Source organism: Talpa occidentalis, unplaced genomic scaffold, assembly GCF_014898055.3.
Source record: "Talpa occidentalis isolate TD23 unplaced genomic scaffold, MPIMG_talOcc4v2.1 talOcc4.16, whole genome shotgun sequence".
Classification (NCBI taxonomy): Eukaryota; Metazoa; Chordata; class Mammalia; order Eulipotyphla; family Talpidae; genus Talpa; species Talpa occidentalis.
Genome location: NW_023601653.1, coordinates 75,860,704 through 75,885,017, shown reverse-complemented (window position 1 = coordinate 75,885,017; position 24,314 = coordinate 75,860,704). Strand labels below are relative to the sequence as shown.

At 46.3% G+C, this 24,314-nt stretch overlaps 1 protein-coding gene across 3 annotated transcripts; it reads right to left on the bottom strand.

The window, feature by feature from the left end:
• Positions 1 to 241: 241 nt before the first annotated feature.
• Positions 242 to 22,697, bottom strand: PEX26 (peroxisomal biogenesis factor 26). 3 transcript variants are annotated; one of them, XM_037514639.2, is made up of 6 exons: positions 22,646 to 22,697; positions 22,090 to 22,440; positions 20,374 to 20,514; positions 19,662 to 19,975; positions 16,932 to 17,078; positions 12,879 to 15,738 (listed from the first exon to the last, which is right to left on the bottom strand). In XM_037514639.2, the coding sequence occupies exons 2-6, from the start codon at positions 22,317 to 22,319 to the stop codon at positions 15,635 to 15,637; spliced, it is 936 nt and encodes a 311-aa protein (XP_037370536.1). In that variant the 5' UTR covers positions 22,320 to 22,440; positions 22,646 to 22,697; the 3' UTR covers positions 12,879 to 15,634. The 3 variants fall into 3 exon arrangements, with proteins under 3 accessions (XP_037370537.1, XP_037370536.1, XP_037370535.1); XM_037514640.2 differs by lacking the exon at positions 12,879 to 15,738 and adding an exon at positions 242 to 450 and having other exon boundaries at positions 22,090 to 22,697; XM_037514638.2 differs by having other exon boundaries at positions 22,090 to 22,697.
• Positions 22,698 to 24,314: the final 1,617 nt, after the last annotated feature.

Genomic DNA, 24,314 nt, shown 5'->3' with positions numbered 1-24,314 from the left:
CTGCAGCCCACTCACTACATATGACTGTGTTTCTTCTTGCATGAATTTTTGTTCTATGGGGTCATGTTCTCAAGTATAATTGTGGTGATGGCCTAATAAGTTCAGCCACACCCATTTGAGTAAGAAGTAGACAATTCCTAGCAATCACCCCAGGGAAGAGATATCTTCATGATATTTATGTACTTACTGACACAGTATTTCCTAACACTGAGTACTTGCTGTGTTCAAACTCTGTGCTAAGTAAGGGTTTATTTCTTTTGTTTCTTACAACAAAGTTCTGAAATTAAAATTTTTATTATCCCCATTTTACAAACGAAGACTCTGAGACTTGGCGATGTTAACTCTTTATCCCGATCACATAACTGGTAAGAGGTGGAGCTGAGGCTTGGGCTCAGTAATCCAACACCAGAGGTTGAGCTCAGATGTTTAATCATTGCCTATGATCTGGACCTGGAAGAACAAACCTTAGTTAGAAAGGACTTGTCCTCATTCTCTTAGCTTAGACTTTGAGAGTCTGAATATCTAGGTGTTCCAGGGGCCAAATATTAAAGAGGAGCCTGGAGGAAGAGATACAAGAAAGTTCTGTTAATTTCCAGACACCCACCACTCTGCTGGGGTGAGCCTATGTATTCCAGAAAGCAAATATCTTATAATCAGATGATCTAGATTTAAGTACACCCCATATTTCATTACCTTTGGCTACCCCCAGCCTTAATCGCATTCACCTTTAAATATTCACATTCCAGTCTTGTTTCTCAAATGCTGCAGGACCTCAGAGAAGAAAGAGCGAGTATCTTGGCCACGGTAATCACTGATGAAGTGGTCCCATTTGCAGCCTGCCTGGTCCTGGCGGCCATAATCACAGAGACACCACCAAAGGAAGGGTGAGCCTCAGGACAAATCTGGAGCCACACAAGGCACTTGTCCCAGACAAGTCTCTCCAAAACCAACCTTGGAGGGTCGGTGATGTGTTGTATTAAGTTGGGAAAGGTCATTGTTTTCCCACTGACCCTTATTCTTCCCCACCTCTTGCTCTTCCCACTGTTGCAGTCCAAGCGGACACTACATTGTGTCATCTCTGCGGTGTTACCAGTGATCCCGGTTAAAATCTCACCGCTGCCTGCCAGGAGGCAGCCTCTCAGTGAGTCACGGAGACTTTAGCAGAAAGATAAACAGTGACAAAAGGAGGCCGGGGGCATTTAGGGCTGGGGGCCTAGGCTAGAATAGCAGGTGCAGAGAAAAGCTAAGGCTGGGAAACTAAGAAAACACTCCTTTCCTTCATAATTGGCTCAGCTGATCAGAGGCTGAAGCCCTGAGCCTCCCTGTATCTGAGGCTGTTCCGGAGCCATCCTCTCCAGCTGCCAGCCTCTAAAACAGCACCGGAGGAGTCGTGTGAGGTACAGTGGTACCATAGGGAAGAGAAGGCAGTCAGATAATGACCTTCCTCTCTCTGAGGTCTTGGATTTCAGTGTACAGTTCATTCTGCACTTGTCAAATATCTTCTCCTATTGGCTACCGAAACAATGAGCTGAATAGCTTCCCTCCCCTGTGCCCCCCAGTTATTTCGCATACTGCTATGAGTATCGCAAAGTGATCCTTTGTTCTGGACCATACCCTGAGTATGTTGAGAGAACTAAGAAACAGTTCTCCCAATTGGAAAACTGTTCCAAGAAAACAACCCATGAAAAAAATAACAGTGATGTTCTACAGCATTTTCTTATGTGATCCTTTTAGCATAGTTGTTCATATTAGCAAAAAGATGGAAGAACTGATGTGGCCAACATATTAATAGGAGGGAATACTGCATGGCTACTAAGCGTAGTGGGTTGAATTGTGATCCCCAAAAGATGTATTCTCTCTGAACCTCAGACTCTTCTTTGGAATAAGGGTCTTTTAGGCATAATTAAGGATTTCAAAATGAGATTGTCCTGGATTGGGGTGGTTCCTAAATTCAATGACAACCTTATCAGAGACAGAGAGAAGACCAAGAGTCACAGATGGTGCAGTGATGATGGATTTGAGAGATTTGAGTGAAGTTGTCATATGCCAAGGATACCTCACCAGGAGGTGGAAGAGGCAGGAAGGATTCTCCTAGAACCTTCAAAGAGAGACACTGTGAATTGAACTCCTGGCCTCCAGAGCTATGAGAAATTTCTGTTGTTCTAGGCCAGTCAGTTTGTGGTAGCCTGTACAGCAGCAGTAGAAGATGAACACCCCCTCTAGTAGCCGCGGTTCGGCAGTCTTATTTCTAGGTTTGTTTTGGTTTAGTTTTGTCTGTTCTTTTGATTTTCTCTACATTTCACATATAAATGAAATCATCTGGTATTTTTCTTTCTCCTTCTGACTTATTTCACTTAGCATAATCCTCCTCACGCTGTTCCATCCATATTTCCATGCTGTCGCAAATGGCAAAATTTCATCTTTTTCTTTTCAATAATTGAGTAGTATTCCATTGTGTATCTACACCACATCTTTTTTTTAAGATTTATTTATTTATGCATACAAGAGCTGGGGTACAGGCCAGAGATGCAGAGGGGTGAGAGGATTCACCAGAGACAGAGTGGGGAACAGAACAGGCAGATGACCAAAGTACACTGCTGAGGGGAGCAGCAGGCAAGACCGGAGAGGTCTGCTGCACCATGCGGTTGCTCCCTGGCCACCGGGGATTGAACTCGTGATGCAGAGGCTGCGGACAGCTTCATAGTGCAGTGCTTAACCCCTTGTGCCACCAAGGAGGCCCACACCGCATCTTTTTTTTTTTAAAAATAATAAATTTTATTTTTATATTCCCCATACAATTGCAACCCCCCCATTCTGACCCCAATCCCTCCCCTCCCGCCCCCCACCCCCCAAAAAGTGTCTCTGGTTCATAGTTTTTTGTTGATTTTGATTTTCACTTTCTTATAGTTATTCATTTTCCTGGTCCCTTATTTAAGTTTTCTAGATTCCTGCTATGAGTGAGACCATCCGGTATTTTTCTTTTTCTTTTTGGCTTATTTCGCTGAGCATGATCCCTTCCAGCGCCATCCATGTTGCTGCAAATTGCATGTGTTTATCTTTTTTGAATGCTGAGTAATATTCCATGGTGTATATGTACCACATCTTCTTGATCCAGTCATCTATTTTTGGGCATTTGGGCTGTTTCCAAAGCTTAGCTATTGTAAACAGTGCTGCTATAAACATAGGGGTGCAGGTGCTCTTTGGAATTGATGTTTCTGTGTCCTTTGGGTAAATACCTAGGAGTGGAATTGCTGGATCATATGGAAGCTCTATGTTTAGTAGGTCCAGAAATCTCCACACAGCTCTCCATAGTGGTTGGACCAGTTTGCACTCCCACCAACAGTGCAGGAGAGTTCCTTTTTCTCCACACCCTCGCCAACATTTGTTGTTGCTAGTTTTTTTAATATGTGCCATTCTCACTGGTGTTAGATGGTATCTCATGGTAGTTTTGATTTGCATTTCCCTGATGACAAGTGATGTTGAACATTGTTTCATATGCCTGTTGGCCATTCGCATTTCCTCTTCAGAGAAGTTTCTTTTTAGCTCTTCTGCCCATTTTTTGACTGGATTATTTTCTTTGTTGTTGCTGAGTCTCATCAGCTCTTTGTAGATTTTTGTGATCAGTCCTTTATCATTAGTGTTGTGTGCAAAAATGTTCTCCCAGTTGGTGGGGTTTCTCTTTGTTTTTGTTATTGTCTCTTTTGCTGTGCAGAAGCTCTTTAATTTGATGTAGTCCCAGCTGTTTGTCTTTGCCTTCACTATCACTGCTTTGGGTGATGTGTCTGTAAAGATGTCTTTGATGTGCAAATCACGTAGTGTTTCGCCTATATTTCCTTCTATGTATTTTATGGTTTCAGGTCTTATGTCTAGTTCTTTAATCCATTTTGAGTTGATTTTTGTGTATGGTGTGAGGTAGTGGTCAAGCTTCATTCTTTTGCATGTAGCGACACAGTTTTCCCAGCACCATTTATTGAACAAACTTTCTTTGCTCCAATGCATAGTCTTTGCTCCTTTGTCCAAGAGTAGTTGACCATAAATCTGTGGGCTTATTTCTGGATTTTCTATTCGATTCCATTGGTCTGTATGTCTGTTCTTGTTCCAATACCATGCAGTTTTGATGATTATGGCTTTGTAGTATAGTTTGAAGTCTGGGAGTGTGATGCCTCCATTCCCTTCTCTTTTTTTCAGGGGAGCTTTGGCTATTCGGGGTTTTTTGTGATTCCATATGAATTTCATCAATAATTGTTCTATTTCTTTGAAGAATGACATTGAAATTTTGATTGGAATAGCATTGAATCTGTATATTGCTTTTGGTAGGATGGCCATTTTAATAATGTTTATTCTTCCAATCCATGAGCAGGGGATGTCTTTCCATTTCTTTGTGTCTTCTTCTATTTCTTTTAACAGTGTTTTATAGTTTTCTTTGTATAGGTCCTTTACCTCTTTTGTTAGATTTATTCCCAAATATTTGATTTTTTTTTGTTTCAATAATAAAAGGGATGGTTTTTTTGATTTCTTCTTCTTCAGATTTAGTGTTTGTGTATAGGAAGGCTACTGACTTTTGCGTGTTGATTTTGTATCCTGCCACTTTACTGAACTGATTGATGAGTTGAATTAGTTTTTCTGTGGAGTTTTTGGGGTTCTCTATGTATATTATCATATCATCTGCAAATAGTGATAGTTTGACTTCTTCTTTTCCTATTTGGATTCCTTGGATGTCTTTCTCTTGTCTTATTGCTCTGGCTAGGACTTCCAGTATTATATTGAAAAGCAGTGGTGAGAGTGGACATCCTTGTCTTGTTCCAGATCTTAATGGAAATGCTTTCAGCTTTTCACCATTGAGAATGATACTGGCTGTTGGCTTGTCATAGATGGCCTTTATGATGTTGAGGTATGTTCCTTGTATCCCAAGAATTTCAAGGGCTTTTATCATGAATGCGTGTTGCACTTTGTCGAAAGCTTTCTCAGCATCTATTGCCATACCGCATCTTTTTAATCCACTCATCTGTCCTTGGGCACTTAGTTTGCTTCCACAGCTTGACTACTATAAATAGTGCTGCAATGAATATAGAAGTGCATCCATCCCTTCAAGTTAGTGTCTTTGCATTTTTCACACCTAGGTAGATACCTAGGTGTGGGATTGCTGGATCATATGGCAGATCTATTTTTAATGTTTTCAGAAACCCTTATACTGTTTCCCATAGGGGCTAGACTGGTCTGCATTCCCACCCACAGTGAATTCGAATTACTTTTTCTCCACAACCTTGCCAGTACTTGTTACTTCAGGTCTTTTTATTTTTATTTATTTTTTTAAGATTTATTTATGCATATAAGAGCTGGGGTACAGGCCAGAGGTGCAGGGGAGGGTGAGAGGATCTACCAGCGACAGCAGGGAACAGAACAGGCAGACTGACTGAAATACACTGCTGAGGGGAGCAGCGGGCGAGGCAGGAGAGGTCTGCTGCGCCATGTGGGTAGTTCCCTGGCCGGGGACTGAACTCTGCGGACTGCTTTATAATGCTAACACTTAACCCCTTGTGCCACCAGGGACCCCTGTTTCCAGTCTTTTTAAACACCATTCTATACTGCTTCTTATTTTTACAGTCAAATCACCCCATTGGGTTTAGATTTTGCTTCTCAAAAAGAGCCTTGTAAAAATGCATGTGCATCCCAGGAGGGCTAATAGGGCATGTCTTTTAGCCACTGTTTTTAGCACCTCTGAAACAGCTAATTGATATCTGTATCACGAAATCCACAAATGGGACAGATGAGGGAGGAGAGAAGACCCTCAGGATGCACAGGAGCAGTGGGTACCTACTGGAGGAGTCTCCGTCCACTGCCAGAGCCCAGAATCTCAGGAGGACTTAGAGTAGGTAGAGTGACTCTTACAGGGTAATGGGCAACTTTATCAGCTTTCCAGCTTGCTGATGGTTGAGGAAGAGTTAGAAAAACGCTCAGACAACACTTTGGAGGGGATCAAAGACAGAGTGGCTTCCGTTCAGGAAAAGCAGCCCATCCCTCAGCATCTAGCTGCGGCTGCTGCCAACCAAGAGCTAGGCTGATCCGTGTGAGTCATCTAAGAGAACCACCAGCTTGTGTTTATATCTACACGAAGGATGCCCGCCAGGCTGTCTTTGTCAGCACTGGCACATGTGAAAAGGAACACCTCCTGCTCTCTCCCTCTGCAGGGAGCTGAGCGATGACTCTGCTAAATCAAGTGCCAAAGCAGGGTGCCTTTTCTCCTCCGCCCACCCTCCCTGCCACCTTCAGCCCCGATGCTTGCCTTTATGCTCACCAACTTCTGCTTTGACTTCTTCTTCCCTCTACTTCCCAATGCTAATTTCATTCAGTAAATCTTTATTACATGGCCTCTCACATGACGGCCTCCTTCTGGGTGTTATGGAACATGTAAGAACACGAGTGCAGGTTCAGGTCTCAGCTCTACCAGTTTTGACAACTGTGAGACAGTTGGGCAAGTTACTCTTTTGTCATTTCCAACACTGAGATAATGCCTACCTCAATGACTTGTTAGAAGATTCATTTACAAATATATGTAAAGTGGAGACAATGCCTGGCACATAGTCACAATATTAATATGTTACTGACTTCCAAATGTTAGCTATCATCATCTTCACCTCCATCATCATCATCATCATCATCATCACCATCATCAGAAAGCACGGCCTCTACTCCACACAAAAGGCTTTCATCCAGTTGGAAAAACAAGCTATTAGCCTCATGAACAAAACAAGTATCTATTGATTTAGTGAAATAAATGCTTTGGCTGAACAGAGAAATGTTTTGAGACTGAGAGTGGCCAAGAAGGCTTCCTAGGAGAGATTTGGCTGAGTGGTAAGCTGAGATCTGAGGATCTCAACTAAGTTGAGACTGTGGAAAGAAGATATACAGGGACTGAGTAGGTTTGGAGGTGAAGCTGGTCAGCAATAAGAACGAAGGTCAAGAATCTGGATGGTAGTGTGTGCGCAACTGTGGCAATACCTGATGGGGGAACCCAAATATTACCTCAGTTAAAAATAAAGTAACTCATTAATTAAAAAAAAAGAATCTGGATGAGGGACTTGGAGAATAGGGGAAAGGAATATGGATCCATTTTCTCTGCAGTTGGAAATATAATCAGAGATCAAGGGTGGAGGTGGAGACTGGGGGTTATTCAGAGAAAGGTGACGGCTGAATCCAGAGTAGAAAAGCTCACCAAGAGAGAGAATGTAGAGAGAGCAGAGCTGTGCCTGAGGGTATACCCTCTCCAAGCTGGAAGGCCAGCTAAAGAATCAGACGAGGAGTCAGAAAAGTTAGAGAGAGTGCAAGGAGCCAAAGAGGGGCTCTGCTGCATTCAGAAACAAGGCTTTTATATAGAAGTACAATTTCCCCCTAGAATTTAATATATCTCTGAGGGTGAGAACATGTTGGTCATATTCTCTTTTTTTAAGATTTTATTTTTATGTAGAAGAACTGGGGTGTGGGCCAGAGGTGTGGGTGTGAGAGGGTTCACCAGAGACAGAGTGGGGAACACAAGAACAGGCAGACTGAAACACACTGCTGAGGGGAGCAGCGGGTGAGACAGGAGAGGTCTGCTGCACCATGTGGGTGGCCAAAGATCAAACTCGGGCTGTAGCAGTGCAAGCACTGAGACTTTAGCCATAGGCCACCAGAAGCCCACTGGTTATAGTTTAAGGACCACAGAATTTGGTTTTCTGCCTAAAAATGCTAACATTGACAGTGACTTTTTTCATAGTCACATACTGCTGCACACCTGAGGGAGAACTCAAATACTGCACAAAAATGAACAATGATGTAAAACAACAAATCAAAAAATAAAAATATAACAAATTTGGGTCACTTTTTAAATTAAAAGTGGGTCATAAAATCCCAAACCATCCCCTCCCCCCAAATGAAATCCCAATCCCACCTACTTGGATCTGGCCTGGTTGGTGAGAGCGGATGTCAGTGAGCACCCCATCATTCCACTGACCCCTCAAGCTCTTTAGCTACCACAGGAAAGGAGCAGGTGGCTGCCGGCCCCCTCTCCCCTCAGCCCCTCTTCCCCAGGTCATTCCTGCTCTTCTTAGTGGAGGAGGCCTGGCTGGACCGGTTCGTCCCTCTCGTGCACAAACCCTCGTCTGCCACCTGCCATTGTTTCACAGAGTCTCAAGCACCTGGGCTAGTAAGAGGACTGGAAGTTTAAAAGAAAACAAGAAAACCAACCTATGTTATTTATTTATTTTTAAAGATTTATTTATTTATTTATTTATTTATACAAGAACCATGGTACAGGCCAGATGCGCAGGAGGGTGAGACAGAGCGGGGAGCAGAACAGGCAGACTGATGAAATACACTGCTGAGGGGAGCAGCGGGCAAGACAGGAGAGAACTGCTGTGCTATGTGGGACTCTCGCCGGCCGGCCAGGATCGAACCCACACTGCCGAGGCTGCAGACAGCTTCACAGCATGGTGCTCAACCGCCTGCGCCACCAGGGGAGGCCCAAAACCAACCTATATTAACAGTGGCTTTCTCTGAGTGGTGGAGTCATAGGGTCCATCTTTGCTTCTGTGTACTTTTTAATATTTTCTTAAAAATATACATCTGTTACTATAGAGTAAGTGAAAAAGTATCAGGCTTTTCTGCCCTCCTGCCATTAGCATTAATGATGGATTCCTGCAGTCCTACATGCATGCCTGATGGCAGGCACCTGGAGCAGGGTGTGGGCATGCATAGGTGGGCACACCTGGGTTGAGACAGGGCTTATAAGGGTGGCGTCATGGGGACGCCAGCAGGCAGAACAAGAGAACTAGAACGAGAGTGGTAGAGACCACAAAAGAACACCAGAGAGCCCAGAAAGAGAAGATTCGCCAGGAGACTGGGAGGCCTGCCAGCCTGCCAGCCCCCCTGCTGTAAAAAGCTCAATAAAAGCCCGAGAAAGCCACCAAGGGGTCCAGGACTCTCCTTTACCCATCTCCTCAGATCATAGAGTTCCTGTTCTGTGCTTCCTGCCTCTATAGTTGGCATAGTCGGCAGGATGATTCTATGCAGACGGGTATGGAGCCTTCCAAAGACCTCAGGAGGGGCTGAGGGGTGGCAGGCCGTGAGCATGTGACAACACAGGAGGCACAGGGCAACACCAGTGGTGACCAAAGTCCAGGAGCTGCGGGAAGAGCTAAAGATGCTGCAGGAGCACAGGAGGTGGACAAGGTCCAGGAGATGCTGGACGAGACCTCGCATGGAGGAGGAGACTGCCTGGGAGGACCAGCCCATAACCCCTAAGGCAGCAGAATCATAGGAGAAAGAGGACCACCATTCAGAGCTCGCCCAGTGCTGATGCAGGGAAAAACAATGGACTTGGACTGACAATCTAGCCAGAAGACGGAGGAACTTTGGCAGGTTGGTGTTACGTCTTGGGGACCCTGGGGGTGGATGGTATCGTTTCTAAACCCCAGGAGATGAAAATCAAGGCGTGTCTGGTGGGCCTCGGTGACCAAATGCAGCCCGTGTACTGCCCAGAAATCCTTGGGAAACAGCCCAGAGAGGCCATGGCCAGAGTAGAGGAAGGGGCAGGCATGGGAAGACCCCAAGATTGGCTTAGGGAAGAAGCCCTCGCCAAGTTCTCTGCAGCCAGGCAGAGGAGATATATCAAAAAGGCCAACTTAGGTAAGGCCAAGGCTGGTGCTGAGATTGGGAAGCCCTGAGTGGCTGTTAAGCAGCCTAAGTGTGTTAAAGAAGGCCAGTGAGTCTCTTTAAATTACCTGTGATTGATGCCTGTTCGTTGTTGAGTGAGGGGGAGAAGCTGAGGAACTCGTCCTTGGGGGACGGGTGGGGAATGTGGCTTGTGGTGGAGCCCACAGCCCAAGAAGGGACCCAAAAGAGGCCGCGTGTGGAGCTTGTATCCACGTTTCCCCGACCCATGTGCATGTGCAAAGGGTTGGCCTGAGTGCGGGGGTCTGAGTGTCACATTGGTGGCTGTGAAAGCCGAGTGTTGGAGCGACCGCAGACAGAAACCCTGAGGATTGGACGATTATCCCCAAAGAGTACAGAATCGCCAATCCAAAAGTGAGCGCATCCAGGGGGTGGATGCGGTGTGTGGCTTGTGGCCGAGACCACAGCCAGAAAAGGCCAGGAAGCCTTATGGCTCCTGGTGTGTGACAGCAGATGCCATGAGTGGTTCCCCCCTCACATGAGCAGCGCCTTCGGCAGCGGTCGTAGTGGATCATCTGCTGGTGCCAATAATCTTGTCTTTTGCCCCAGGTTGGTGCCCTGCCTGGACTGTTTGTGTTTTGTTGTGTTGTTGCATTGCTATATTCCGTTGTATTCTATTTACTTTTGTGGGCCATGGCTGCAGTGTTTATATTCACCAAGGGAAACTTGTATATAACTTGCATACAGGTTGTATGGCAGAAGACCCTGAGGGGGTGGATTGTGGGGTAAGTGAAAAAGTACCAGGCTTTCCCACCCTCCCACCGTTAGCATTAATGATGGATCCCTGCGGTCCTACGTGCATGCCTGATGGCGGACACCTGGAGCAGGGTGTGGGCATGCATCGCTGGGCGCATCTGAATTGAGACTGGGCTTATAAGGGTGGCGTCCCCGTGACTCAGAAGGGAGAACAAGAGAATGAGAACTAGAACGAGAGCAGCAGAGAGCCCAGAAAGAGTGAAGACTCCCCTGCCGTAAAAAGCTTAATAAAAGCCTGAAAAAGCCACCGAGAGCTCCAGGACTCTCCCTTACCCGTCTGCTCGGATCATAGAGATCCTATCTGTGCCCTCCTGGCCACTACAGTTACTTTAAGACAAGAAAAACATTTGTTGTCACATCAAGAGGACTGGAGGCTGACAAACAACAGCTGGATCCCTGCTTTGACATAGGCGATCCACAGAGAGGGAGTCACAGGCTGGAAACATGGCGCCTGTTGACTTCAACTTAGCTTCCTGCCAGCCCAAACACTAAGGTTTCCAGAGGGAGAGAAGCAAAAGGGTCCCACATTTTTCTCATGAACACTCCAGAACTTACATCTCTGACAGAACCTGTTGGTTACATTCTAAGGACCAGACCATTTGTATTAGGGTCCAGGGAGGAGCAAGGGTCAGGCTGCAGGGAGCCTGAGAGTAAAATCTGGCAGAATTACAACAGGCCTCGGCCTGTGGGCACCAGAGGTAAAAGTCTTCAAGCCCTGGAGCATTTCTAGGCAAAAAAGGAAGAGTCTGAGGTAGAGGGTAGATGCCCTATTTACAGTTCATATCCGGCCTTTGTCTGTCATTTCCTCAGGCTGCTTTATTATTGTTTTTTTTTTAATTTGATTGTTTTTTTTTTTTAAGATCTATTTATTCATTTATACAAGCACTGGGTACAGTCAGAAGCGCGGGAGGGCGAGAGAATTCACCAGAGCCAGAGCAGGGAGCAGAGCAGGCAGACTGAGGTAAACTGCTGAGGGGAGCAGGTCTGGCACACCATGCGGGACCCTCCTCCGGTGGCCGGGGAGCAGCCGGGGATTGAACCGGCACCGCAGAGGCCGAGGGCAGCCTCGCCACCCAGCGGTCAAGCGCTGCGCCACCGGGGAGGCCCACCTCAGGCTGTTTTAACTGGATGGTAGAGGCTGCTTGAGTGCCCTTCCAGATAGAGAAAAAATTCAGTGTTCACCGTGTGAAAGGGCCTGCTCTTATCTCCTGGCTGTGGCCATGGTGGTTACCAGGCAGGCTAAACAGATGGTTCTGTGTTTGCCAGGAAATAACAGTAACGCGGCCATGATCACTACCTGTTCATCTTAAAGTCAGGGTTGCAGTACTTCTAAGTGCAGGAGAGGGGGAAGTTTCAAGATATTAAAAAGGGAATGTATGCAGGATTTATACACTGATTTTATCACACAATGGAGTACTGTGTAACTAATAAGAATGATGAAATTTTACAGGAGCTGATAAGGAACAAACATCCAAGATTGTTAAAAAAAAAAAAAAAAAAGCATGGCCCAGAGTGTGTAGTGTGCGTGCTGTGCCACTATTTGTGTAAGAGAAAGAAAAGCTTAATATCAGAAATTAGCTCTGGAAGGATAAACAGACAACCACAGTGGTCTCTGGGCAAAAAACTGGGGAACGTGGAATGGGGGTGAAAAAAGGACTTTCTCTTTCACAAAACCCTTTTGCAACTTTTGAACTCTGTACCATATAAAACTTGAAATTACACTGAATATTTTTTTAATGGTCTACACACACCCATGTATAAACACACACAAGCAAGAGTGGGAACCGCCTACACAAAGCTATGAAATACTTGCTCAGTCCCTCTGGCCCTTTCTAGAAGCAGAATCCCACCTGCCCACCCGCCTGCACCCCTATGATTGCCCACATGTCTACTCCTCTTTGACTTGAATCTGAACACAGAAGAGCATTACCTGTTCATACTCTCAGCACCCCTAAGCTTTAAAAACTGTTCCATGTTGCAGTCAGAACCCTGTAATCTCCCGCTGAAATCACCTTCTCAGATACATTTGCATAAACAGTGATCTTCAGCTAGAGTGAGTGATTTGAGGGTACAACAAGTGAGGCAGAATCATGTAGTGAAAGAAACACTAGACTTGAGTGTCAGGAGACCTTGGTCTTATTCAGGCTGTGGGACTGGGGCAAAGTACTTCACCTCTCTGGGTCTCAATCTCCTAACTTAAAAGAAGGGGCTCTACTAGGTGATCTTTTGGGGTCTAACACCCTGCAGTAGTCGATCATGCAATGCAGCTTCTCTGATCTCCATCCCCTCTGAACTACATGTGTTGGGCAGCAATGTCCCTTAGAAATATAATGCAAGATATTGTGATTTAAATATGCTAGGAGTCCCACAAAAAAAGGCAAAAGAAACAGGTAAAGTAATTTTAATAACAGACTTTATTTAACCCAATATATCCAAAATATTATTTCAACAAGCACTCATTATAAAAATTACTGAGTTTCCATTTTCTCTTTTTTGGTACTGAATCTTTGAAATCCAAAGTATACTATATATTTACAGAACATCTTGATTTGGACCAATCATAGTTCCAGAGCTCAAAAGCCACATCTGCCTAACGGCTTACAGTATCTGTAAGTCTAACAAAAAAGTCCTTCCTTTGCTTCTGACCTCTTAAGCCCAGAACTGAAGACTGACATGAGGACCTGCCTGCATCCTTAGAAGAGGTTAAAGTTGTCAAAGCAGTTTTGGTTCTAAGTTCCCTGTCTGATGAGGAAGGAAGGCTGGTTAGCAGGCAGCACTGCAGAGATCGGCAAACATAAAGCAGGGAACCTGGAGGCCTGCAGGCAGAACGCCGCTGGGGAACTTCAGGGAGAGACGGGAAAATGAGTTGCACAGAATTAGGTCTTCTTTAGACTCAGGGTTTCACAATACAAAGCCCACACACTCACCCAAAGCGCATTTCAGTTCTACCCATTTATTTAGACAACTCTGAATACCCAACTCCCAGGCTCCCGGCTGAGCCACAGGGAGAGCGAGCTCCTGGGAGCTCTTCAGGCAGGAGAAGAAGCTGAAGACTTCCTAAGCAGGATCGCCTTTACTCAAAGTCCCTATGAGGCAAGCCCTGCCATAGGGTTGAGAACAGCCAGACAGGTTAAATCACTTTCCAACAGTCAAACCTTGTGAGTGCAGGCGGGCAGGGCTCCAGCCTGACTCTTAACACTGCAACAAGTCGCAACTCCCCAGCTTCACGAGCTCACTGAGACCGGAGGCGATAAAGAATTTCACAATTATAAGGCCATGGGTCACTACCACAGCAGGGGTACGAAATGGAGGCCTGGGAGTAGCGACATTAGGAAAGGAGCCCAGCGGTGACCTTGAATAAGTCTGCTCGGTCGAGGAGCTCACCAGGCCAAGGAGGGCACCGGACAGAGCAGAGGAGCAGGAGCTGGGAAAGGCACAGCGGTGTGAGGGAACACGCAGACATCAGAAAGCTGAGGCTGGCCGGGTCGCTGGAGGGCGGGGAGCATAAGGAGCAGAGGGCCCATGTGAAAGTGGAGGTGTCAGCCAAAAGCAGCGCACAAGGGACCTAAAATTCCATGAAGAAGAGCCTGGATTTTATCCTGTTGGTCTTGGGAAGCCATTAAAGAGCTTGATCTAGGATAGTGAACAAGAGTGGGTTTTCATTTTAAGAAATCATTTTAAAGGAGAGAACTGACAGCTGACCCATCTCCCTTCGCACCCGGGATTCTTAACTCTGTTTAAAAGCCCATACATGAAAGCATAGATTTGTTTCCTAGAGTTAGACCACATCCTAGGGTCTTAACCTCCCAAGGGCCTGTGAAACTTCCTTACCCTGCCCACTTTTCTAAAAGAGAATTGTTGACTCCCACTCCACATGACTGTGCCACAGAAAAGCAAATAGGCAGCTCCTGTGCTCTTGGCATCAACAGTGACCGGGGCCCAGCAGGGGCAGGTTCCTTGACCTTCGGTCCAGAAAGGCCGCCCTGCTGCAGCTTGTCCAGCCCTCCCAGCACAGGGCTTTGCATGTGTAAGACTCCTGTGGCCAGTGACCAAAACATTGGTTACTCAAACACTAAGTCGGGGAAGCCTCCTCCCCTTAACAATGAATAAAATTGTTACTGTCTTCTAAACCCTGTCTCCCTGCTGCCAACTCCCTCAGCATGTTGTTTCCAGCTCACCTGATTACCCAGTTCCATTTTCAGCTCATCTGCCTCCGAGCCTGGCCTACTTTTCACCATCACATGAGCAGAAAAACTTGTGCGTTATACCAACAATGGAATATAACTAGAACAACAGGACACAGAAAGGGGGGCAGCAGTCACGTGGGAAGCAAGGGGGCAGGTTACAGGGAGAACCTGGTGAAACGGCCACAGGGCAAAGTACAAAAACACCACTGCAGGCAGCAGGAGGGGAAGAGAGGACAGAGATACTGAGAGTAATGGAGCAGGACTTGGCCACTGACAAGCTGGAAAATTGAGCTGAAGCCCAAGAGCTACCAAGCAAGATCATTTACCCAGTGGGAAGGGCTGGGCAGCCTCACTTTGCTTTTTTTTTAAAGAGTCACCTGGTTGGTTCTGAAAGCAGAACCCTGGAGTGAACACAGGGCTGGAGCAGCTTCCAGCCCATTGTGAAACCAGGGGAAGGGTGGTTTTCCTCCTGTGGGAGAGGCACAGATGAAGAGAAAGAGACCCTCTCAGACCTTCCTGCCTAGGTAAGCCTTCGGGAGCAATTTTCAGAGGCAAGGTTTTCAGTGAAGTGAAAGGCCAAAGGTCATTCACTCCATCAGGGTTTTTCTGAACTTCCATCTTCTTTAACACCTTAACTTGAAAAATCCACTGCTTGTCTTTGCCAAGAAGGTGGAATGGATGCACTCTCCTTTCCCAAATTCCTCCTCTAAGAAGGGCCTCTGGGCTTAAGGGGGTCTGTTCTCAAGGACTTGTGCCCTCTGACCCACTTTGTCTCCATGTTACCCAGTGAGGCCAGCCAAGGTGCAAGGGTGTGAAGGGGAGAGAAACTGTGTAGTTCGCCTGACTGGAACAGCTCTTTCTAGAACTAGGTTGGCCACACTCCTGGAGAGGCTCAGTCTGCAACAGGAAACAGGCTCTGACAGATGAGTTACTCTGCTTCTGTGACCACAGATGTGACAGGTTGAGGGGAAGGAGACGAACACTCAGTCGTGGGTGGGGAGCGGGTAGAAGGGAGAAAACATGGTCTCCCGGATCCGATGGAAGAGCTGAACCAGCTTGTAGAGGAAGGGCAGGGAAGAAGGAGAAGCTGCAGGGAAGGGAAGGCTGCAGTCAGTGGCCTTTCCTCCATCCCCCCGCCACCCCATCACTGAGCCCCGCCTCCCGTTCCTCAGAAACCGACACCCTGGGACCAAGATTGAATTCTTTAAAGCAGATATTGGTGCTTAATATTATCTGCTCTGCCTCCCCTCCCAAACAACAAAGAATTTCATTTTCTCTATGATGTGTTTTCTGGAATATGTTTTCCTCACTTGGATTACAATGACTTTAAATCTGCTGAGAAAAAGATCCAAATTTATTATGTTTTAATCTGACTTTCTGATAGACAAAAAACATAATGGTGGCTGCTTCTGGGGAGATGAATTTGGAAAGAAGCTTCACATTCCTCCTTGTACCTTGAACCTTTTAACTTTACAGTCATGTGACAGTATTACCTATTTTTATCCTAAGTTAATTATATTGAAAATACAATAAAATCTACTTCTTTGGAATTAGAACTGAGTTGTTGGTTTGTGTTCTCCCTATTTGAATTACTAATTTCTTAAAAAAAAATGTCATTTTTAAAGAAAGTTGCTGACAGCCTGCCTATCTTAGATCCTTTCTACTCATCATAGTTCTAACCACAGCCAGGTCTTCCTCTCCTGCGGGTATCACTGCAGTGATCAAAACCACCCCCAAGGCAGGGCCCCCAGGAGCTCTGAGCAGCCCTGGAAATACCCAGTCAAATGGCCCCATACGGCCCTTTGAAGACCTCATAAGACCATGGTTTGAGACTAAATGTCTTATGGAAACAAACAAAAATTTGTTTTTTTTAAATACTTTTCTCTATTTTCCACATTTTCTAAAATATACGAGTACTTCACTTACAATTTAATGTTTTCAAATCACACTTTTTTGGACATGATAAGGAGGAAGATTTTTTTTTTTAAACTCTGAGATTCTAGTCCGAGTTGAGCCCAAGATAAAGTGGATGCTAAATGACAGCACTCAAGTCGAAGGGCACACAGGGGGAGTGGATTCACTCCAGACTCCTCTCACGAGCCCAGGACTGGTCTCTCCTAGATGGACATGTCCTTAATCTGGTCCAACAAGCCCTCCTTAGAGAAAAACCCGGAGAAAAGAGGCACAGGAGGGACCTCCATCCCCAGGAGGGCTCCCACAGGCCCAGCCCCATCAACTTCCCCTTCCCAGGAAGGGAGGTCAACAGGCTTCATCACTCACCTGGATCAAACCTCACCACCAAGAGGCAGAGGATCAGGGCAGCCAGGAGGCTCTTTCTGAAGGGCAGGGAAAAGAAGTGGCTCACTGCAGAGTTCCAAAGTCGGCGAAGCAGCATCAGTAGTGACAGGAACTTGTGGGAGAAGGAATCTGGTCAGGAGAGAGAGGTAAGTCACAAGAATCAGCTTCCCTGACTGAGCTTGACTGTAAGAGTTGAGCAAAAGGTAACAAGATTGGTTTTCTCTTGTAGTTCACAAAGCAGTTCTAAAGGAAATTCCAAAAGCTCCAAAAATGTTTTAAGGACAGAGTACATCAGTAAAATGTCACCTCTGTGCTCATCGTTTATATTAATTAGGGAACTACAAATGAAAACTGCAATTAGATACCAACTTCCACCTATGAGAATGGCTATTACCCAAAGAGGAGAAAAGGAAAGGATTTGGAGAGAAGGGAACCCTAGTGGTAGGAATGTAAAATGGCACAGCCATTATGGAAAGCAGTATGGAAATTCCTCAAAAAATTAAAAACAAGTTCCATATGATCTAGTTATCCCACTTCTGGGCATCTACCCCCAAAACACAAAGACATTAATTCAAAGAGATATATGTGTTGCCACTGCAGCATTATTCACAATAGCCAAGAGTTGGAGACAATCTAAATACCCATCAACAGATGACTAAAGATGTGGGCTGTTTACACAATGGAATACTATACAGTTATAAAAAGATGAAATCCTGCTATTTATAACATGAATGGACCTCGTGGACCTTATGCTTAGTGAAGTAAGTCAGAGAAAGTCAAAAAAATATGGTAATAAATCAACAAAAGAAACAAATGAAATAAATAAAATAAAAATGAACTTTGAGACTAAAAGACCAAATTAGCGATTACCAGAAAGGAAGAGGGGAGAGGGGTGGGTCAACTGGGTAGAAAGGATCAAATTGCTTGAAGGATAGAATTGGAGTTTCAATGGTGAACTTAATGTAGTCTATACAGATGTTGATTTTTAGTAAAGTACACCTCAAACTTATATAATGCTATAATGCAAAGTTATTCTAATTAAAAAATAAATGTTAAGAATAGAAATACATTTTATCTCACCACTTTCAATAAGTTGGCAATGATTTTCTGGGAGGGGAATATCTCCTTTGATAGGCATCTAATCAGCTGGTAAAGTTGGCAGATTTGGTGTTTATTTATAGCCTCACATTTTATAGCATTTTTTATATTTTGCTCTAAGATAGAAGGCACAGAGTTGCACAAAGCAATAGTTCTTGTTTATCACATTAACTCAGGGAAATGAGGGGCATTGAACACATACAAAGAATTCAAAAGTCTTCGATTATGAATAAAAACATAAACACATCAAGCCTAAAACAAGTGCCCAGCCCTGACAGGAGACCTTGAACTTCCCAACAAACTCTTTTCCCTTACCCCTTCCTCGCCAGGGGGTGGGGACAGACAGGGCAGTCAGGCAATCCCTGAAGCCAACAACCTGTCTGCAAAGAAGGGATCCTATCGCACCAGATTCTTACCGTTCAGAACACTCTGGAAAACAGTCTCCTAATAGTTGAAGGCCTGTTCTACACAGTATGTTACTAAGAGAAGAAAACAAAGATCAGTGGGGAAAGCTACCAGAAGGAAAACTAAATGCAGCATAAGGAAGATGTTCCCCACAGGACTGTCCACAGCAGAATAAGGTGCACCAGGAGACAGTGAATTTTGGAAGTATTCATGGATAGATTAGATGAACACTGGAGGAAAAGTTGAAGAATATTCAAGTATGACGGGAAGAGTCTGGAATAAAGCAGCTTTAAAGTCCCTTTGTAACAGCACTCTGGTGCCCCTGGTAGGATCCTGGCTGGGTCTACAGTGTTGGCTCATGAAGTGGTTTCCCCATAAAAACCACTCTAATGAGAGCTGAGCTGCCCCTGCAAGGAGTGAACGGGGACCACTGAAGCCCCCGAAGAAGTCTAGTGAGTGAAGACAGATAGGAGGCTGGCAGGGCAGGGGCTGAAGCTAGAATAATTTTTTTCTGAGAAGTCAAGTGACCAAGTTATCATGTCATTTTCTTATTTTCTTTTGCCATTCCCACTCACACCTCAGCTGTGTCTGTATTTGAAGGAGTAACATCCCACCCAGGCCAGCATGATGGAGGCAGAAGATCTAATGAGAGAACCCCAAGGAGGAGGTGACTTTCAGGAGATAAGAGTCAAGGTTCTGAAACCCAGCAACACTTTCCTACATGGAGATTCTACCACCAAGTACAGAGGGTCTGGGCTTGTTTTTGGTTTTTTTTTAAAGATTTATTTATTCTGATACAAGAACTGGGGTACAGATCAGAGGCGCAGGAGAGTGAGAGGATTCACTAGAGACAGAACAGGGAGCAGAACAGGCAGATGGACCAAAATACACTGCTGAGGGGAGCAGTGGGCGAGACAGGAGAGGTCTGCCGCGCCATGTGGGAATCTCCCTGGCCGGCTGGGAATCGAACCCGCGCTGCAGAGGCTGCGAACAGTTCCACAGCGCTGCGCTCAACATGCTGCGCTCAACCTGCTGCGCCACAGGGGAGGCCCTAGGCTTGTTTTTTTATGCAACATTATATCTGCAATTTGGAAGTTACTCATACAAAGAATTGCTCCCAAACTCCCAAGAATGTCACGATGGACCCCAAGGTCCAGGGGGAAGGGCACAACTGTACTTTACAGGGTCCACACAAGGATACTGTCCTACCTTCCTGGTTTAGCTTCTGGGCCTGGTTTAGCTTCTGGACCTCCTTGGAGTGGGAGAGCTGCTGGTTCTGCTGCTTCCTTGCTGTACTAATGGCCTGGAGTGCATCCAGCCGCTGTTCCTCACTGAAGGTCACAGAGCCCACCGCTAGCTCCTCAGCCTCCGACAAGCAGCCCAGAGGCAGCAGCACTCGGTGCAGGTGAAGTTGTACCAAGGCTCCGTACTCTGGAAGGCCTTGATTGTCTGGGTCTTGAAGCCAGGCTCTGGCCGCATCCAGTATGGCTCCAGGCTCTTGCATTTTGCTGTATAAAAGAACACTGCAGACCCGAATAATCCAATCCCAAAAAAGCACAGTCAGCTCCACAGTCCTTCATCTCCCATAGTCACCACACTTCTAGCCAGCCCCTCCCCTGTGTCCTCCAGGCCCTCCCTATGGGATGCGGACATAATTAGGAATTCCTGGAAATGGCAAGAAGCTCTTACTCTGCCACACTCCACTTCTGTCATCCCACTTCACATCTATTCCCAATACCCCCTCTTTTGCTCTATCCCACTCCTAAATTCTTTCTTTCTCATCCTTTATTGTTATGTTTTGAGCTCTGGAGAAAAAAAAAAAAATAACCGGAGAGGGAAAAGGTAATAGGCATCAACTCAGGAGAGGACATAAAACCCTCTTGTTCTTGGAATAATCCAAAAAGTAGCAACAAGGACTTACCACAGCTCCAGGACCTTGGCGGGTAACTTTTCAGGGACCTGGTAATACCGAAGAACCCAGGGCAGGACTTCCTGCCACCGATCCATTTCGGCCAGGGCCTGGATGCCCACAACACACAAGGAACATTTCACCTCCGAGGAGCTGTCAGTAGAAAACCTAAATTTAGTTTTAAAAGAAGTTCCCATCCATTTCCACTCCCACCTCCAATTAGGACTGTTCCTCCCCAGCTCGGCAGCATCACCTTTGTCCTCATGGCCAGTACTCAAGTGGGCCGCACAGTTACAAATGTTATCATGGGGGCCTCCCCTGGTGGCACAGCGGTTGAGCGCTGGGCTGCGAAGCTGCCTGCAGCTTCTGCAGCACCGGTTCGATCCCCAGCTGCCAGCAAGGGTCCCACATGGCGCGCAGACCTCTCGCGCCCGCTGCTCCCCTCAGCAGTGTATTTTAGTCAGTCTGCCTGTTCTGTTCCCTGCTCTGGCTCTGGTGAATTCTCTCACCCTTCTGCGCTTCTGACTATAACAATTGCTTGTATAAATAAATAAATCAATCTTTTATTAAAAAAAAAATGATATCACGGGCCCCAGCACAGAGAAAACTGTCCTTTTCCACAGGAGTTAAAGTTCCTATAAACTTTCTAGAGGCAAAGCAACTTGCTGAACTACACCTTGTATTCAGGTGAAATCAGGTTTAAATGCCAAGGAAGGGCTCATCTAATCCTGAGGGGAAAGGGACAATGTGCCGCACGGGTGTGTGAGAGGAGAGTTTGGGCATGGAGCAAGGTAACACAGGAACTCCCCCACTGGCCTTTTAGCACAACTAGGGGGTACCCCCAAAATCCCAAAATCATAGTACTGCAACAACCCTTACAAACATAGCCAGGAAGCCTTAATTCATCCTTCTCTAGGCTCAGCTTAGACTATTCTACCCTCTACCTCCTTAATGTGGTCTGATTCAACTTTACAGAAAAAACGATGCCCTCAAAAACCAGAAGAGGCTGGCATTAGAAAGAGTAATGCAGAAGGGCCTCCCTGGTGGTGCAAGGGGTTCAGTTTCAGCACTAAAAAGCACTATGACGCTATCCACAGCCACTGTAGCATGAGTTCCATTCCGGGCCAGGGAGCTACCCACATGGCATGGCAAACCTCTCCTCACCTGCTGCTCCCCTTAGCAGTGTATTTCAGTCAATGCACCTGTTCTGTACCCTACTCTGTCTCTGGTGAATCCTCTCACCCCTGCACCTCTGGCCTGTACCCAAGTTCTTGTATGCATAAATAAATAAATCTTAAAAAAAAAGAGAGAAAGTAATGCAGAACCAAGGTTTTCTGAGTTAATTCTTGAATCCAATCCTTCAACAGGACAGGGCAGAACACTACTCCTGCCCTGAACCCATTCCCATTCATCAGCCAAGATCAGGAGTGAACAAGTTGGCAGAGTGGCGTGTACCTAGAAGAGGACATTCACCACCTGCTCACGAAAAAAAAAGGACTACTGAAATACTTGAACATGAATGCACATTCTACACGGGAACAGGCAGCAAAGAATTGCCTGGGAGACCTTCCTGTTATGCAAAGGGGACCTATCGATCTCTCCTCTCGGAGAGGAACTTAATGGAAGCGAGGTGCACAGCTCCGCCTGAGCAATCTGGGATGCCAAACCTCCTGTGGTCTGGAGTCTCTCCCCACCATCACCCTGAAATGCGGCAAGCCCAGCACCTACGTGCCCGCGGGCTCCTCTGCTGGGCCGTCCTTGTCCAGGCTCAGCCAGGCACGTTCGCAGGTCTGCAGCGCCCCAGGGAAGTCCAGGTGCACCACCAAGAGGTCGGCCGCCTCCTCCAGCAGAACCACAGCAGCCGACGGGGTTGGGGTGACACGCACCGGCTCACTGCTCCGCAGGGGCCCCACAAGGCCCCTGAGGGGGGCTGCAGAGGCCGAGGGGTCACTCTTCATAGTCAGCCTGGGTTCAGGGCCTGTCTCCTCGGACGTCAGCGTGGCGGCCTCCCCCCGGGACTCCGGGATATCGAGAGAGAATCCTCACAGCATTGCCCACAGCCCTTCCTCCGGCCGAGTCCTAGAGAAGGAAAAGGGGGTGGCCATGTCCAAGGCGAAGGCTGGGCACTTCAAAAACCCTGGGATCTCGGGGCTAGTTTACATCTGGAGCGACTGCAGCCCTGGAACACCTAGCGCTCGCTTCTCTGGCCCCACTGCCTGTACTGGGACCACCCTGGACTCGGGGCGTCGCGTTCCAAGTTCCTATTGACTAACAGAGCCCTCACCGCAGGTACTTGACAGCGGGCGCTGACATCTTTCCGGCTCCGGCAGCGTCCCGCCCACGCTCGGCCTCCGGGGGCGCGGAGGACTCTGGGACTTGTAGTTTTCCTCGCCCTCAGATCCGTGGCCCCATTGATGTGGATGGGGACGCTCGGACTACAGCCCCCAGAGTGCCGCGCCCCAAAAGTTGTCACCCGCTGGGGATGGAAAGACAACAAAGCCTGGGCAGTGTGTTCTAGGAGATGGGGCGGTCCTTGCGTTAACCGTTTCCAACGCAGGCAGGACAGAAGAAATTCCTTTCACGAAGGTTCTCGTTCGGAGCTTCTGCAGGGATAGCAACTGGGACATGAGGGGGCAGACCTGAAAAGGCACTGGAAGGAAACAAGCGTTGGTCACTTTTTCTTAAAATGTTCCGCCCTCCCAGGCCTAGCTCACATTTATCGTGTGCTTAATTAAGAAGCCTGGCTCTATGCTAAAGGCCTCGTGAGCTGGCTCATTTAATTCTTCCTCTCAGCCCTGGGAATTAAGGACAGCCATCACTCCCATTTTACAAAATGGGAACTTAATTAATGTGCTGAAGTTACATAACTAGTAAATGACAAAAATAGTCAAGCCAAAGCTCTTTTGGCTCCAAGGATATATTTAAGCACTATTCTGTTCTGCAGAATAGAATTAAGTCTTTGCTTTTCTATTCAGGGGATTCATGAACAACTTAACATAAACTCATTGAGCCTTCATTAGCTCATACAAAATAGAGGTAGTGAAGAACAATGCCATTCAGTGTGCAGTGCAATTTATAATAAAGTACTGAAACAGAGTGGGTATTATAAATCAGAACTATATTAACTATATGATATAGACAGATACATAAGTGACATTTATTATTAGAGTCCACACTTCGCAGGAGCTTTGCAGACCCACCCAACTTTACTGACCCCTCTCAAGCTTTATTTTTCCCCTAGTTTCCTACCTGATCAACTCTCCAAAGCTTCTCTAGGCTCGTTTACTTCCCTCACATATACCTCTGAAACTTCATAGTGTTGTAAACCAATGTAATATGTAAAAAAAAAAAAAAAAAATTTAGGACCTCCCTGGTTGCACAAGGGGTTAAATCTCAGCACTATGAAGCTACCAGCAGCCACTGTAAGCACAAATTCCATCCCAGGCTAGACCTCTCCTGCCTTGCCTGCTGCCCACCTCAGCAGTGTATTTCAGTCAGTCTGCCTGTTCAGCTCCCCACTCTGTCTCTGGTGAATCCTTTCACACCTACACCTCTAGCCTACGCCCCAGCTCTTGTATGCATAAAAAATAAAAAATCTTTAAAAAATTTTTTTTTAATTTAAAAAGACAGACCAGGTACAGGGTAAGTGTCTGCTCAGGTGATGTATCTTCTCTCATCACCAGGCATAGAGTGTCTGTTTTCTGCACAAAGTCCTCATGGAAAGCTGAATGTCAAATTTCAAGCTTATAAAACCTGAACCCAAGTGCAGACCTCTCCCATCTTACCATGCTGCTCATCCTGTGTAATTCAATAAATTTGCCTTTTTTGTTCTAAAGAAAAAAAAAACAACAACCAAACAAACCCTGACCCCATTAACTCCTAAAAGAAACACAAGCTCCTTGACATAGGACTTGGCAGATTTTTTTTATTCGACCGAAAGCAAAGGTAACAAA

What these genes read in the sequence shown, in the direction of transcription:
- PEX26 (XM_037514638.2), bottom strand. Translation starts at nt 22,319, where the DNA reads ATGAAGAGTGACCCCTCGGCCTCTGCAGCCCCCCTCAGGGGCCTTGTG. An exon ending in CCAGAAGCTAAACCAGGAAG is followed by an intron (nt 17,079 to 19,661) that starts GTAGGACAGTAT and finishes TCTCCTGACCAG; the next exon opens with ATTCCTTCTCCCACAAGTTC. An exon ending in GGTGGTGAGGTTTGATCCAG is followed by an intron (nt 15,739 to 16,931) that starts GTGAGTGATGAA and finishes CCTTCCCTGCAG; the next exon opens with CTTCTCCTTCTTCCCTGCCC.